Source organism: Macrotis lagotis, chromosome 2 (genome assembly GCF_037893015.1).
Source record: "Macrotis lagotis isolate mMagLag1 chromosome 2, bilby.v1.9.chrom.fasta, whole genome shotgun sequence".
In the NCBI taxonomy this organism is placed as follows: Eukaryota; Metazoa; Chordata; class Mammalia; order Peramelemorphia; family Peramelidae; genus Macrotis; species Macrotis lagotis.
The window spans coordinates 177,927,565-177,945,262 of NC_133659.1; the positions used below are offsets into that span (position 1 = coordinate 177,927,565).

Here is a 17,698-nt window from a genome sequence, read left to right on the forward strand (position 1 = left end):
ATTACTTTAATCATTTATGCCCCTTTCTGAACTTCTTCCTACTCTCTTCTGACTAATTTTAAACAGTTCATTGACTTTTTCTTTCTTTTTCTTTTCTTTTCTGGTATAAATATCAGGATACATTCTCCATGCTCCTATCCTAAATCCCCTTCCCTTGTAACAAACAAATATGGTCAAACAAAACAAATCCACATTTTGGACAAATCTGAAAATTTATCTTTCATTCTGTACCTCATCCTCATCATTCTGCCAAGGGGTAGGAAGCATGAAGCATTACTAGTTTCCTGGAATAGCACAGAACTGTCAAAGTCCTTAAGTATTCACAGATTTTTCACATACCTTATAATGGTCATTGTATAAAATTGTTTTCCTGGTCCTGCTCATTTTGTTTTACAACCATTCAAATGAGTCCTACCAGATTTCTCTGAATTAGACCCTTCATCATCTTGTGCTATAATAATATTTCATTATGTTTATATTCTGGACTTTGTTCAGTTTTCCCCAATCAATGGGCACCTATCTATTTGTATTTCTTTAACAAAAAGAGGTACTGTAAATATTTTAAGCATATTAGTGTTTGCCCTCTTTTTTAAAGGATATGAATAGCCTTATGTAATTAAATATTTAACAACTGACTCTTCAAGAAAACCAAGACAAAACAAAATAATAATATAGTATACTCCTAAGTTTAATCAGTATTACTAATATTTTCTCCATTACTTTATTAAGTCTAAATTACCAGCAAAATAACAAAGCAAACCCTAATTTATAGCTTTTGCCAATTTTCAAGTTGTCAAAGTTCATGCTGAAAATTTAACAAGTGTCTTTTGGTATCTGTTTCAAGCTGGTTGTAGCACCTGTGTATTTATCAAGTAGTAAACATACCATTAGCATATAAGTTCTAAAAAACTTTCCAGAATGGTTAAATCTCTTTCCAGATCCATCGACAGGTATTAGTATGGTTGTCCTCCTATAGCCTCTTGAACAATTGCTATTTTCCTTGTCTATGCCATAGGAGGTGGCACCTCAGAGTTATTTTAGTTTACGTTTCTCTTATTATTAGTAGCAGAAGTTTCTTTTCCATATGGCTATTAATAATTTACCTCTTTTCTTTGTGAACTTCTGCTCATATCCTTTGGTCATTTATCTATTATAAAATCACTCTAGTTCTTATGTGTTATCAATTAATCATGTATCTTGGATTTTAGGCATTAATCAGAGAACTTTGCCACAAAGAGATTTTCCCAGAAGACTATTTCTCTTCTAATTCTCATTGCATCAAATTTGTTGGGCATGCTTATATTTTGAGTATACAAAGCTAGACTTACTTGTTTCACATTCTGGAGCTCTTCCATCAACTGTTTCCTTTGATTTTCTGATTCTTGCAGCTTATCCTATAATAAGAACACACAATTAATAGTTTTTGATGTAGGTTTTTATAAATGTTAAATTTAGTACTATCTTTCTTAACTTAGCAAATTTCTAAACCATTCAATGCTAAATTCTAAGCTCTAACACCAAAAAAGGATGGAAATTTTTTTCTCCTTTCCTATAACAAATCTTATAACCACAATTAGTCAACTTGAAAAAAAAATCTCAAATTGCATCATTTTCCCAACTCAATGGGAAGAAAGGGTACACTTTAAATATTAGCTAAGACAAGAAATACAAAGTTTAAAAGCATTATTTTTAGAAACAAAGAGTCAGGGATTCTAAATATTTGATGCAGAGAGTGGGTCTCAGAGAGACTGGTTATATGTTTCTTAACATCATCTAAGTATGTTTTTGGAAGAATAACCAATGAGAGCAAGTCATCACTATTCAACACAAGGGAACAGCTGCTGAAACTTCAAAAGTCATTAATGTTCAAGCAAATTATACATGCAAATGAAATATTATCCCAGCACTTATAATAAAGTCAAGTATTTACTCCGAAAGTCCTGGAAGCATGGTTTTAAGAAAACCATTGTCAATATGTCCCTTTTTTTAAAAAAGCAAATTAAACAGAATTACTACCAGTCACACAAAGCCAGATTCTAACAGTAGTCTGGACAGAGATGACTTGGACATTAAACAGAATGGAAAAAAATTATACCAACATTGGAATGCTAAGAGTAATTGATATGACTTCATATTTTATTTTTTCCCAGTTCAAATATAAAATAAGAGAGCATGAAAGGATTTTCATAAAGCAGTCCAGAACAAAAGCCAAAAGAATATGGATTCTGTTACCATCTATCTTCAAGCAAGTCAGCTTTTGTGTACTAGTTCTCACATTGATACAAGAGAAATATGTCTGTTTTCACTCACCTTTGCCAAGCATTAGGCTCAGCTGAACTCTTTGAAAAAAAAAGAGATTTACTGGGATTCACCAATGCTTTAAAAAAAAAAATCATCCCCTGAATTAATAATTACTCAGTAGTGAAAAACTATTTAACATACTTTTCTAAATCTCCCTGGCTTAATTTTCATCCCTGCCATAAAGCAATGGGAGTTTCATGGATGAAGAATGTGGGGATAAGGAAGAGTGGGAAAGGATGAAAGACCATTGGTCAGCCTGTAGATGGATATAAGCCAAAGAACTCAGTTAACTACAAGTCTTTATATGTTAACCACAAATTACCAAGGAAAAGGAATAGAAAAATTTATAGTGCTTTCAGTACTGTAATAATTAAAAATTTTTATTGCTTCAATCAATATATGTTCTTCTAAGAAAAAAACCAGAGATTAGAACATGTCTCACTAGCTTTGATCATAATACTTGAAAGCAAGGTTTAATTTTACAAGCTAGCATAGTCCTTTAGAATTTACTTAATGGGTTCACAATTGGGGCTTTAATTTTATGAGTGTTATATGCCTGTTATATATATATATATATATAAAAAATGACAGGTTATATGCCTGTCCTCCATGGATGCAACATGAACCTGTTTTATCTATCTATCTATCTATCTATCTATCTATCTATCTATCTATCTATATGTATATGACATGTTATATGCCTGCCCTCCATGGATGCAACATGAACAGATTTTAAACTAGAAATTTAGGAGTGCTAAGTCAAAAACCTCACCAAATAACTGGATTAGCAAAGATGCACTATTTATGGAACAAATGAATGAGAGGGATTAAAGAGCTACCCTAGGATTCCTAGTAATCATACAAATTAAATTATTTTTGTGAGAAAATACCCTAGATAGTGATTTAGAAAAAGAAATGCTGTGTAACTAGGGTGACCAATTTTGCAAGAAATTTTTTAAGGGGGATTTAAAAAACCAACTATCAATAATTTATTTCTAAAATCTGTTCATACTTTCCTCCCCAGGGTTTTTAATTGTTATTCCAAAAGATATGGGAAAGAAAGGCATTTCAGTGTTGAAAAACATCCCTTTGGGTGGGAAAAGAATTGTAAAAATAGTGGCCATATTGGCTTCTATTAATTCACAAAATATCATGATGGTGCTACATATAATGAAGGTGGAATTTTATATGAATTCAAATATTGCTCTAAGTATGGTAGGTGCAGAAAGAAGGTAAGAAAGGTGTTATAAAATAGAACAGCACCTTTTCCATGTTTATGGGGATTGTAAAAGGCAAGTTACCTTAATTCCTGATGCTTCTCTAGAAAAGAATGATGATCCTGCTTTAAGATACAGGTCCTTTTCCCAAGGATACAGGGTTCATCTGTGCAATAATAATATATTTATTTTATATATTATATTGTATATAATATACAATAAGCAATATTGTATATAATATACAATAATATATCTTATAAATCATTTACATAAGATTTACAAAATGCTTTACATATATTATTTCATTTGATCCTCACAATAATCCTAATGAGGTAATAGGTAGGTGAACTCATCCCCATTTTACTGCTGAGAGGTCAGTTGACTTGCCCAGCTTATAGCTAGTCAGAATCTAGGATGGAATTTGAACTTGGGTCTTCCTGACCCTAGCCCAGCATGATATTCATTATTTGAGAGAGCAAAGAATGTTTGTATTTTTGTTTGTTCTTTTTTGGCCTTTCTTTGTATCCCCGGAAGTTCATAAAATGCAGCATGGTACACATTAATAAATGCTAGTTGACTGACTGACTGACTGACTACTTTCTACTGTATCTTCATATAAAGCACTAGGGAGGTAGCTGGGTGGTAGAGGAGGTAGAGAGCTACACTTGTAGGCAGGAGTATCTACGTTCAAATCCTACCTAAGATACTTACTTAGCTGTGAGACCTCAGGCAATTCATTTAGTTTGTCTCAAAGTGAGTTTCTCCATCTCTGAAATGGGGCTAATGATAGTACCTTCCTTATAGGGCTGTTCTGAGGATTGATTGAGGTAGCACAAATAAAGTGCTTTGCAAATCTTTAGTGCTTTATAAATGTATGCTATTGTCTATTAATGATAGAAAGGCTTATGTTGCCCATTCCTGATCACTGGGAGCAAGAAAGAAGGAATAAAACAAATGAAAGGGAATCAACTTGGAAAGGAGGAAATGCCACAGTTCAAATAATAGAAACATGGACTTGTTGATCTGGGCCAGTTCTTTGAGCCCAACTCTATAGTTATGGAACCTGGGATCCAGAGTCAGGATAATTTGCCAGTGTTCTCTAAATAAGCTAGCCAGTAGACGAGTTGGAGGAAGAACCGAGATCCCAAGGCTTCTCTGCATGATGAGTCTTCTACTGCAGTATCACCACCTCTCCTATTTTTTAAGGTTATTAGATGTTCTCCATCCACAAAGAACTAAAACTATGCCACTTTAACTTACATGGGTGCTGTGACAAATAATAGACAAAATAGAAAGTAACCTCATAGAACAAAGTAATATAAGCACTGGTTATATTTTGGCTAATGCATATTGTTTTAGTAAGGATAAAAATACCCCACCACTGGTCAAAATATTTGGCAGAAGAAATTATTTTAATTAAAACAAATAAACAAACCTAAATTAAAGATTACCTTGAGTTTGTTGACTTCTCTCAAAGCATTGTTTCTTTCACGTTTAAGCCTTTCTACTTCATCCCCTTCTGAAGAATCACAGGTAAGGAGCTATTTGTATTGAATTGGAAAAGGAAAACAACATATTGGTTCTCATGATTACAGGTTAAGGTGAAATATTTGTCTGCCTGTCATCAGAGTGGCTTTGCTTTTGCACATTAATATATTTCATTAAATTTCACAAGTTTATTTTTAAACTAATCACTTGGTTAATTAAAAGCGAGTGCAAAAGTAATCTGGAGCAATATCATTAAATTAAATTAAATTTTATTTTTTTAGTGCTTCCAACTGCTTTCATTTCACTATAAAACACCCATACTACTCTGCATTAAGTTAATGCTAACATTTTAATTTGGCAAGAAGCACAACACAATTTCCTTGAAAGGTTCAACCATATTCCAAGATGGAGCTTAAAACTCAGGAATAGAATGAAGAATTTACAGCTTGCTGTTCAAACTGATCCCTGAAGACCTTAGCATAATGTACTCCTCTCCCAAGATTGACAAATTGTTGGCCATCATGAGGAAGGCCACTGAAAACAAGACCAAGAATGTGATCTGATCACTGCAAAACTTGGAATGCTGAATGCAGTTTTGCTCTTAATGGATAATGGAGCTGGAAAAGGACTGGAGTACTTTGATACATACTAACTGTGGGACCATAGGCAAGTTACTTAACCTCTTAACACCTTGGGCAGCTTCCTAAGATTATCAATACAGGTTAACTGCATGTGTGGAAGGAGTTTCTACACTGGAGTTCCCCAAACTAGATGAGATGTTCCTACCCCCTACAAAGGGGGAAAGCATGGGCTTATTTACATTTCCAGATATGTTCACAGAAAGCAAAAAAAAAAATGGGGAAACCATTTGAATACTGAATAAAGCAGCTTTAGGGTATTGGAAAGCAGAAAAGTACCATTCTTCCCAATGGTGGTAAATTTAGGGAAGTCATTTTCTGAAGGAGGGTGCCTTTGTCTATGTATCAAATTATGAGATCACAGAACTTTAGAGCTGGGCCAGTCCATATTATAAGACATCAATTATTAAGTCATATGTATCTATAAATAAATGAAATGAAATAATATACATTCTTAAATATGAAATATCTGTTATTAGAGATTATCTAGCTTAAAAACTCACATAAACTATTTTTTTTTTAGGTTTTTGCAAGGCAAATGGGGTTAAGTGGCTTGCCCAAGGCCACACAGCCAGGTAATTATTAAGTGTCTGAGACCGGATTTGAACCCAGGTACTCCTGACTCCAGGGCCGGTGCTTTATCCACTAAGCCACCTAGCCGCCTCTCACATGAACTATTAAGGAAACTTGGAGCCCACTTATCGAGGTCACAGCCAGCTGGTGAAAGGGCTGGGTCTCAAACTTGAAGATCCTGACTTTTTTGTACAGTAGTTTCTCCACAAGAAACTGAGGCCTCTCACCTTCCTAAGGCTGTTGAAAGTTGTCCATTTATAGCTAAAATAATATTGCCCTATCATTCATGGATGAGGGTTACACAAGTCACGTATATGAAGTATAGAATATATAAATAAATAGAATGTACTTTGAAGACATATTGGAGATGAAAAAGGAGAAAATAAATTTCAACAATACCAAGGCTGTAATGTTTGGCAAATCACTTAATTTCTCATAGTTTCTGGTTGGAAAGGAAGTGAGAATCTGCCTGGGTGGAGGAGATTTCTATACTGGGAAATCCCACAGGTTCAAATCCTGTCCTTTCTCCCCCAATCCCAGGTCAAGAATGGTTTTTAAAAAGACATAAAAGATTCATGTTGAATATTTAAGAAACCTTGGAATATCTGAGGGTCATGCTATTAACTTCTTAACCTTAAAATCTTGGAAGGCAATCAGATCCTTATACAAATCTTTCTTTTGCCACTGGAAGTTGGATTAATATTGAGTTTCATGGACTGTTTTATGACCCAATATCATGTTCCATATGTTCTCATGTCATCTTTGTGTTCAATTCTAAACTCTAAAAGCAAGCCCCAGATATTGCATGAAAATTCTACCAAAAGGGCTATTTTGTGAGATTCTCTTTTAGCTGTTGATTTTCTTGTCTAAAATTATCAAAATAGTTGAACCACATTGCTGCATGACATATGCAAATAACAAAATGTTTATGACCTTTCAATTACAGAGAATATCCAGTGGGGAAACTCTAACCATCATTTTAAAGAATAAGCTTTCTATGACTTAATAGTTAATAATCCTATAGGGTTGCCAGAGGCATTCAGAGTTCAATCAACTTTCAACAACAATTTAAACTAACAAGAATTTATTAAGCATTGACTAATCGCTAAGGAAGAAAAGGCTACAAAATCAAATGAAAAACAGTTGTGGTTATCAAGGAGAGCATATTCTAATTGGGGAGATGAAAGAATGAATGAATAAATATGATAATTAGACATTACAGTCACCTTAGTCTCAGAGTGTCAATTCCATTATGTCTTCATTAGAGTACATGAGACAAATATACCTTGAAGGAAGCTAGGTAAGTCACTTGCCCAGCTGAGGCTTAGTTTTTCTCATCTGTAATATGAGGGAGTTAGATGAAATAATTTTAAAGTTCCCTTTTAGATCCAAATTTATGATCTTATGATCAAGGCTAGGTCTGACCTTGAGCAATTCAATGTAATAAACACTAGCTTCCCTTAACCTCAGATTTATCATCTTTAAAATGAAATAATGGCCTCTGAGGTCCCTTGTATTATAAAACCTGTCAGATTACCTCTCTAAATCCAACTCCAAGGTTCACTTAACTTGACAAGATGTCAACATTTCAAGGGACTTCAGAGGTCACCTGGCCCAATCTATACCTGAAAACAAACTTGAAAAATGATCAGTGCCTGACAAACGATAGATATTAAATAAATGTTAAAAAGTGTTTTTATGATGCCCTGACATAATGACTGATCCTTCAGACTGTGGAAGATATCACTGAAGGGGAAATTCTGGAAATGCCCACTATACTTACAGCGGTCCTTCTACTTCTAATTATTACATTTTCCTCTCTTCAAGAATAAATCTTCCTTCTCTTTCTTTCCAAACCATTGTTCTGAATCCTGATTTTGGGGGCCAAGTATATAAATAAGTTGAATCTTTCTTCCACATGGCTAACTTTCAAATTCATAGACATTACTATCCCTTCTATTCTTCAGGCAAAACAACCCCAATTCCTTCAATCAAACAGAATAATCTTTTGTGGCCCTTCACTCTCCTGGTTGTTCTTCCCTGTATGGTCTCCAGTTTATCATTGTACTTACTAAAAAATGGCACTCAGAAGTGAACACAATACTCCACCTATGGACTGATGAAAGCAGAAAACTGGAGGGTTCTAATTTTCTTATTCCTACCAGTGATCTACCTTCATGTAGCCAGCAATCATTTATACATACTTATTTGCAAGCTGTCTCCTCAATTAGATTGTAAACTCTTTGTATTTTTGATGGTTTTGCATTCTTCTATCCCTAATGCTTAGCACAATGACTGGTAAATAGTGCTCTTTTTTTTTTACAAGGTAATTGGGTAAAGTGACTTGCCCAAGGTCGCAGAGCTAGGTGCTTATTATTATTACTATTATTATTATTATTGTGTCTGAGGCCAGATTTGAACTCAGGTCCTCCTGACTCCAGGGCCAGTGCTCTATCCACTGCACCACCTAGCTGCCCCCCAGTAAGTGCTTAATAAACTCCTTATGACTTGACTTTGACAGCTCCCAAATAGTCCTCCAAAACTTCAGAATGTTTTTCAGAAAACTAGCCTTGTCTCCTCATCTCATATTTGTAAAATTAATTTTTGAACAAGAGTATATCTATATATATATTTAATCTCTATTACATTTTGTCTTATTAAATTAATCAAAAGGTTTAGCTTGATCAGTTCTTTTTGGATCATGACTATCAGTCAATGGCATAGCCAGGTAAATCCTGTGTTTCATCTCTATGGTCTTCAGTTTTCTCATCTCAAAAATGAATAAAATAATATTTGCCCCACTTATGCATAGTGTTGTTGTGAAAAAATCATTCTGTAAACTTTAAAATACTATATAAATATGAATAAGTATTAATTACAACTCCCATTCTTCTTCTAAACCTTGAATTCCTTATAATGATACTAGCATTTTTCTTTTTTTGTTTGTTTTGTTTTTTAGGTTTTTGTAGGGCAAATGGGGTTAAAGTGGCTTGCCCAAGGCCACACAACTAGGTAATTATTATTAAATGTCTGAAACCAGATTTGAACCCAGGTACTCCTGACTTCAGGGCCAGTGCTCTATCCACTTTGCCACCTGGCCGCCCTAGCATTTTTCTTAATCAACATTCTTGACTACTATTCCCCATCGTCCATATCCAATCTTTTGCTAAATCTTTTGATGAAGACAATGTGGCTCAGAGTGTTGGACTTATCACAGATTCATTCCCTCCAAACTAAATATTCACATTCAACCAAAACGGTGGTCCCCAAGGCAAAATGATTACCCAAAGAACTAATGTCAAGTGATTAGAGTGTTTCTCAAAGCTGGAATAGTTTGTTGCTAACTTGGAGGGACAATTGAGCTAACACACAGTTGGCAACAATGGAGCAGAAAAGGAGTGGGCAGTTGCATTTGCTCATTTGGGTCTGAACACTTTGAAACATCAAGATTGTTTTGATGAAACTAATGGGAAAATGCATAAGCTGCTAAAGGAAAAATGAGAACTCTACAGGGTTTTCCAGAAGGAGAGTTCATCCATTTCTAAGAAGGTAGCATCTTATTCCATCAAAAGTAAAATACAAAGAAACTTAAAGAGATACAGGATTCTTGATTCAGTGGGAAAGCAACTGAAATTCAGTTTTACGCATATAGTAACTATTCAAAATGTTTTTATGATGCCCTAAAGATTGTTTATAGGCCAAAGATATAAGGTGCAAATCAATTACTCAATGCTGATGGAGTTAAATTGATTAATGATAGGAGTTACATAATGATTAATGACTAATGATCCTAGAGAGATGGGTTGAACACTTTCAGACCATTCTTAGCAGACTGTCATCATTCAATGCAGAAGTCTTTGCTGTTCTAGAATTTGATTTGACACATTATTTTAACAATATTAGGAGGAGAATGTTGAGAGAATTCAGTTGCTACCTCTATTCTTATCATTTTGGCACTGCCCCAAGTTGTTTTGATTCTTTGTTGGCTCTCTCTCTCTCAGATCTATCTATCCCTTCCTTTCTCTTTTCAGTGCAAGCATTCTAGTTCAGGTTCTTATTTATTCTGATTTAGACTATTATAATTACTTGTTGATTTGGCCTCTTCCTAAGTCTAGGACATCACATTGACAACAAATAAATCATTTACAATCTCATGCTTAATATTCCATTGCCTGCTAGATAAAATCACAGGAAAAGCATAAGAGGGAATAGGATCAAGAATTAATATTTTATAATTGGAAAGAGATTTATAAATCATGGCTTGGTCTCTAAATTTTACAAAAAGGGAAAATGAGGCACAAAATAAAATAAATGATTTGGGCAACATGCTTTTTAATGGGAATGAGAATGAAAGCACATTGACTTTTTTTTTTTAGGTTTTTGCAAGGCAAACGGGGTTAAGTGGCTTGCCCAAGGCCACACAGCTAGGTAATTATTAAGTGTCTGAGACTGAATTTGAACCCAGGTAATCCTGACTCTAGGGCTGGTGCTTTATCCACTACGCCACCTAGCCGCCCCTGTAAACTAAGATCTTTTGCCTTCTGGAATATCATATTCCAATCCCTACGAGCCCTTAATGCAGATGCTGCCAGATCCTCTGTAATCCTGACTGTGGAGCCTCAGTACTTGAATTTCCTGTTTTTAGCAGTTTTTAGAATTTTCTCTTTGATTTGGGAGTTTTGGAATTTGACTATAATATTCCTGGAAGTTTTTCCTTTTGGTATCGCTTTCGGGGGTGACCAGTAAATTCTCTCAATTTCTGTTTTACCCTCAGCTTCTAAGATCTCAGGGCAATTTTGCTGTATTTTTTTTGAAGGTTTTTGCAAGGCAAACAGTGTTAAGTGGCTTGCCCAAGGCCACACAGCTAGGTAATTATTAAGTGTCTGAGACCGGATTTGAACCCAGGTACTCCTGACTCCAGGGCCGGTGCTTTATCCACTACGCCACCTAGCTACCCGCTGTATTATTTATTGCAAAAAGGAAGTCTAGGCTTTTCTCCTGGTTGTGGCTTTCAGATAGTCCAATAATTTTCAAATTATTTCTTCTGGATCTGTTTTCAAGGTCAGTTGTTTTTCCAATGAGATATTTCACATTTTCTTTTAATTTTTGGCTTTTTTTGGAAGAATTTTATTTCTTCCTGCTTTCTTGCAAAGTCATCAGCTTCCTTTAGTTCCATTTTTGCATTTGAAGGAGTTATTTTCTTCAGAGAGCTTTTTTATCTCCTTTTCCAGCTGGCCAATTCTGCTTTTTAAGCATTCTTTTCCTCATTTGCCTTTTGTTTTGCTTTTTCCATTAGGCCTAAACTAGTTTTTAACATATTATTTTCTTCAGTATTTTTTTGTACACCTTTCACCAAATTGCTGATTTGGTGCTCCTCACTCCACACTCATCCAGGTGCAGCAGAGTTCTTCTCTCTGTGCTCCTTCAAGCTGTTGCGGGTGATCTCTGGACTGCACTGGGCTGGGCTTCACTGGGCTGGGCTGTGCCATGGCTTTTTCTCCAGCCCCCGGTCCTGGTGAAGCACACCTTTCCTGCAGAACTTCTAAATTACCTTGGATTGGGAAAATATATCACTCAGTCTTTATATCAGTCTTTCTGTGGGTTCTTCCCCTCTAAATTTTGGCTAGAGCCATCCTTTGTTTTTTTGGGGTTTGGAGGGTGGGAGTTCTTGGGGAATGCTGTCTTCACACTGCCATATTGGCCCCATCCCCCAATGTTTGGTTCTTTTGGTATTGTTTTATTGCTTCTTGATTTCTCACAAAGGCATCAGCTTCCTTTAGTGTTTTTTTTTGTATTTCTTTCACCAAATTGCTGACTTGGTTTTCATGATTTATCTGCATCACTCTCATTTCTCCTCCCAATTTTCCCTCTACCTCCCCTTAGTTACTTTTCCAAGTCTTTTTTAAGCTCTTCTATTGCCTGAGCTCATTTTCTATTTCTCTTGAAGGTTTTGGATACAGAAGCTTCAACTTTGTCATCTTTTGAGTGTGTGTTTTGATCCTCCATGGGACCAAAGTAAATTACAATTCTTTTTTTTCTATTGCTCATTTCTTCAGCCTATGACTGATTTGCCGCATTTCCCCATCTTTGTGGGGTTTTGGGGACACTTCTCAAGAGTCTTCAATTTCTCCAAGGTTTTATGAGAGGCTCTAACTGCTCACTTTTCTGTGAGCTGGGATGTAGATGACCATAGGCCCTCCCCTCTGTCCTGGAGCTGTGAGAAGAGTCCTTACTCAGCTATGGTAGAATGGGTGCCTAGACTGAGACTTGGATTTGAGTGTGGGCAAACAGCAGAGTCCTGTCCCAGGGAGAGCAGAGACCTGCGCAGTCTGCCCCAACCCCCTTACCATCTATGGGTTGGGAGCTCTGGAAATGCTGGGTGGCTTCACCAATTCCTGCTGCAGATTCTCACTGCCAGTGCTCCACTCTGGTACTGCAGTGTTCTCTCACCACCCCTTCCAGCTGATCCCGGTGATCTCTAGGCCAAGAGGTCTGAAAACCATACCCTCTTCCAGGGGCCCAGGGGGCCCAGGGGCCTCATGGGCTCTTCCTGGATGGCTGGAGTTAGTTTACTCTGTAGCTGTGCTGCAGTTTTTTCCAACCCCAGTCCTGGTGAAACAGACCTTTTCTGAAGAACTTCTAAGTTGTTTTGGACTGGGAAATTGTATCACTCAGTCTTTCTGTGGGTTCTACCCCTCTAAATTTTGGCTATAGTCATGATTTAATGGCTTTTGGAATTTCGGGGGAATGAGTGTCTGGGAATTTCTGCCATCACGCCACCATCTTGGCTTCGCCTCATCTACATATCCTTTTAAGAATTTTCTAGTCATGGCTGCACTTCATGTAATTCAATGCATTAAATGAACAATTTATTCAGGATTACAACATGATTTGAAAGAGTTAATGTGTTATGAAAATAGGCTATTGATGTTCTTATTCTCACAGAATTTCATGGTGTCTGATCAATTCACCAAGGACTTTCTTAGCTTCAAATCAGCACCCTTCACTCCCCATCTCCCTCCTCCCAGGGGGTCATAATATAAAGGAGACAGAGAGAGTTGGGCATTAACGGTAGTAAGACCTGCGTTTAAATCTGATCTCAGATCCTTACTAGTTGTGTGACCTGGTCAATTCACTTAAACTCTGCTAGCCTCAAACTCTGCTAGCCTCAGTTTCCTCATCATAATAATGATAACAGTATCACCTACAACCCAAGATTATTCTGAAGATCAAATGTAATCAAATTTGTATTTTACTAACTACAAAACTGCTAGCTATGATTATGATGACAATCACTAAGATCTATAGTTTCAACAGTGTAATACCAAAAAATTATGATGATTATTATCATTATTAAAATCTACAAAGTCTCTATAATATGTCAATGTTCTCAATTTCTACCTTTTGATAGCATCTCTGAAAATAGAGCTTTCAACACAACCAGGAAATAAAACTGTATTTCTAATGTGTAAGCTTAAAGAACTAGAAGGAAACTGGACACAGAATAATATTATATTGCTTCACTTGCATTAAAAAACTTAATATAAAAATTTAGAATAATTATAACACTCATAATGGTAATGATGTACTGGAAATTAACCTCAAATTAGAAAATTATAAAGGGTAAATACTATACCTGTGAATCTAATAAATGGGAAATTTCATGGGCTCCAAGCATTGTGGATTTTTGCCCAATGCCTACTTCATTCAGCTGTAAGTGGAACAGTTCTCTGGAAACCTGAACGAAATCTAGAATAGTAAAGAGCTACTGTTAACAAAGCTGAATTTAATATACTGCTCCCTAATATTTTAGAACAACATAGTTTTATGTTTTAATTACATCTTTTAATGTTCAAAAAACTCAGAACTTGAGAAAGGTATGGACAACTAAACATAATTTTGCTTAGAAATTAGCAAACAAACCAGTAACCCTAAAATATCGATTTAGTCTCTAGCCTCTATTTTGTTTCAAATTCAAAGGCTATTTAGTATAAATATTCTCAAATTCTAGTCTTTCTTTGACACACAACATGCAAACAATTGAGTTCTCAACACAAATATGAGATAAAATTGTATTTTAAATTAGTAAAAAATTATAATCAGAAACACTTAACAAGTTTATATGTAACATTGCTTTCATATGAATTCAACCAAAAAACTAACTCCAAATGACTATACAGAGAGCACTTTGTGAAATCAAATGAAGTGAAACAAATTATAGGGCTATTAGTTGGAAAACACAGGGGTGGTCCAGGTACTGAGCTCCCTAAAAATAGGGATCATGTCTTTTCAATTTCTACATCCATATCATTTAGTGTTGTGTCTTGTACAATATTAATATTAATAAAATATTTGTTAATGAATTAATGAATATCAGATCTCTGACCAAAAATGGAGAAAAGATCTCATTGGAACTTTTCATCCTTACAAATACATATATGCTAATTCACCTCAATGCAAATACATATACATACATATATACATATATATATATATATATACATATACATGTATATATGTATGAATAGATATGTGTAAATATATTCCTATAGTTCCACATAAGTACACGTGACTTTATATATATGTACACGAATTTATATTTATATGCATGTGTGCCTATGTGTGAACTGTACATGCAAATAAATATGCTGTAGATAGAACATACAAAATATACACATGTATGCACAAGTGTGCATGTACATATATAAATGAACATTCTCCCCATCTCCTTATAAGTAGCAAATAGATGTGTATATCAGAATCTATGATTTCACCAGCATGGGAGGGAGTGGGGTAACCACTCCTAGTGGTTAGAAGTGGCAACTTCTTTCATAGATTATAACCATGTTATTTATTAGATAAGATTCAGGATGCATGAAGCCCATAAGGGTTAAGTGACTTTCATTGGAATATGTAAGCAAATAAGTTCTGGAGGTGAAATTTGAACCCAGATCTTTTTTTAGCCCAGAGTCAATCATCTAACCAATATGCCACAGTGCCTCTAGCAAAATATGAAAATAAATATATTTCACTTTCTGGGTCAAATGAGAAAAGTGGTATACCTTATAACCAATCACATTAGCTTCTTGGTCCTAAGATGTTGCCTGATTAGCAAAGGAGTTAAAAGTTATACTATTATATTAATGATTAAGGAGCTTATTGTTTGTAACACTAAATGAAGGGAGCGCAGATTATTTAAATGAAAATGAATCTTGACCGGTTTCCACACTGTGATTCAGAGCTACATACTAGAATTACCTCCAAACGATACAGTTCCCCTGGAATCTATTTGTACTTGTTGCCTCAGGGCTTTATGCTCTTCCTCAGTGGGCTGAATACCAAGATAATTTAGGGCCTGGAAGAAAAAGATGAGAATTCTCACATCTTGAGCACCAAGACATAAAACCCTATCCATTACAGCTTCATTTTATTAGCCAATTCAGAAATCAATAGGAGGTGCCATGACCAAAGTGATGAATAAGACCAATGAATGAGTCAACTCAGCTTTCCCTTGTGGATTATCTGTCCATCAAATATTTACTTTCTAAGTTTCCAAACAATTTTTTCCCCCAAACCTACACTTTTTGGTCAAAGCAAAATGTCGGGGCACAGTACTGCTCCAAGGAAAATGGCTCCTTCATTTTACAAAATTAAAGAAGCAGATAGGAGAAGGTCAGCAAGAAACATTATCAAAACAAGAAAACAGAAATATTGATTTCTACAAAATGATGGCAAAATGTCAAAAAATTACTCTGTATTATTCAAAATAAGATACACCAAATATAAAAAAAGAATACAAGACTATTGTTGTTGAGTTATACAGTCAGCCCCTATTCTTCACGAGCCCATGGACCCAAAGCACATTGGCCAATATCTTTAGAAGTTTGTCCAAGCTCATGTTTGTTGCTTCCAGGATGCTACCTATCCATCTCATCCACTTTCCCTTTTGCCTTTGATCTTTCCTAACATCAGTCTTTCCCAATGAGTTCATCTTCTCATTATGGCCAAAACATTAAAGTTTCAGCTTCAGTATTTGACTTTGCAGTGAATACTCTGAATCAATTTCTTTAAATATTGGTTGATATGATCTCTGTGCTATTCAAGGGACTCTCAGAAGTCTTCTCTATAATTCGAAAGAGTAGATTTTGTAGCATTCAGTTTTCTTTATATTCAACTATTGCAGTCAAACAACATTACTGGAAAAACCAAAGCTTTGACTATATATACATATATATATATATATATATATATATATATATATATATATATATATATATATATATATATAAACTGTCTCAGCAAGGTGATGTCTCTGTTTTTGAATATGCCATCTAGATTTGCAATAACTTTTCTTCCAAGGAGCAAGCATTTTTTTAAAATCATGGCTACAGACACCATCTGCAGAGATCTTTAAGCCCAAAAACATAAAACCTAACACCACTTCTATTTCTTCTCCCTTTATTTGCCAAGATCTTAGGGGTTTTTGATGCTAAGCTTTACATCAGCTTTTACACACTTTTCTTTCACATGCATCAAGAAGCTTTTTTATTCCTTTTCACTTTCTGCCATCAGAGTGGTATCATCATCTTCATATCTGAGATTGTTGAAGTTAATTCCAGATTTTTGAATTGTCCAGCCAGGCATTTTACATGATGTAATGAGGTGACAATATACACCCTGATTGTTCTCCACAATACCCTATTCCTTAACTCCTAAAGAATGTTCTCCCACTTCACCGATTTCCTGGACCTCTCCAACTGGATGGCCTAGCGGCATAAACCCAATATGTTCAAAACAATTTCCTCCAAAATTTTCCCTTCTTTCACACTTCCCTGTACTATCCTCCACTTATATAGTCTGGTAACCTTACAAGTGTTGTTGACCATTTCCTTGCCTTCATCTGTTCTTTGTTCTTCATTTCAAAAAAAGACCATGACATCAGGAAGGTGATACCATGACATGAATGTGAATTGGATATGAGTGTGGCGATGCTGTGCTAAATCACCAGCTTCACTTTCTCCCCCAGAGCCATTTCAGTCCAATGGTCAGCTATGGATCAGGAGACCCCGAATGAGAGGCAATCAGGATTAAATGACTTGTCCAAAGTTAAGAGTCTGAGGTTAGATTTGAATTCAGGTCCTTCATAGTAAAGAGCTGGTGCACTATTCATTTCATCACCTAGCTCATACAATTATAATAGCCTCTTTATTGATATTCCTACTCCTAATCTGTCTTCCATTCAGATGTAAACATCCCCTCTCTATGTCAAAAATCTGACTATGATGAATTCATATTGAAAGGTAGACTATCTTCTGAATTTTGAATAAAATAAACTGGTACTGAATTGGATTCCAACTTACCCTTCTAGTTAAATATATAAAAATTTTCTCATTTACATTTTATGATCCATACAAACTCTTCCTAAATTAGATATTCATTTGTTGTCCATGGATATTCATTTGCTACATCTCTTTATTTGTA

General features: G+C 35.3%; 1 protein-coding gene across 3 annotated transcripts in view; it reads right to left on the bottom strand.

Annotated features, from left to right (window-relative positions):
- The window catches only part of STXBP4 (syntaxin binding protein 4), a 223,244-nt gene that overhangs the window by 127,336 nt on the left and 78,210 nt on the right, over positions 1–17,698 (bottom strand). For all 3 annotated transcript variants that reach the window (XM_074223680.1, XM_074223679.1, XM_074223681.1), the window contains 4 exons: positions 15,476–15,572; positions 13,854–13,966; positions 4,970–5,059; positions 1,329–1,394 (listed from right to left, as the gene is read on the bottom strand). In XM_074223680.1, the coding sequence (XP_074079781.1) occupies positions 1,329–1,394; positions 4,970–5,059; positions 13,854–13,966; positions 15,476–15,572 (366 nt within the window). The remainder of the gene's footprint in view (positions 1–1,328; positions 1,395–4,969; positions 5,060–13,853; positions 13,967–15,475; positions 15,573–17,698) is intronic.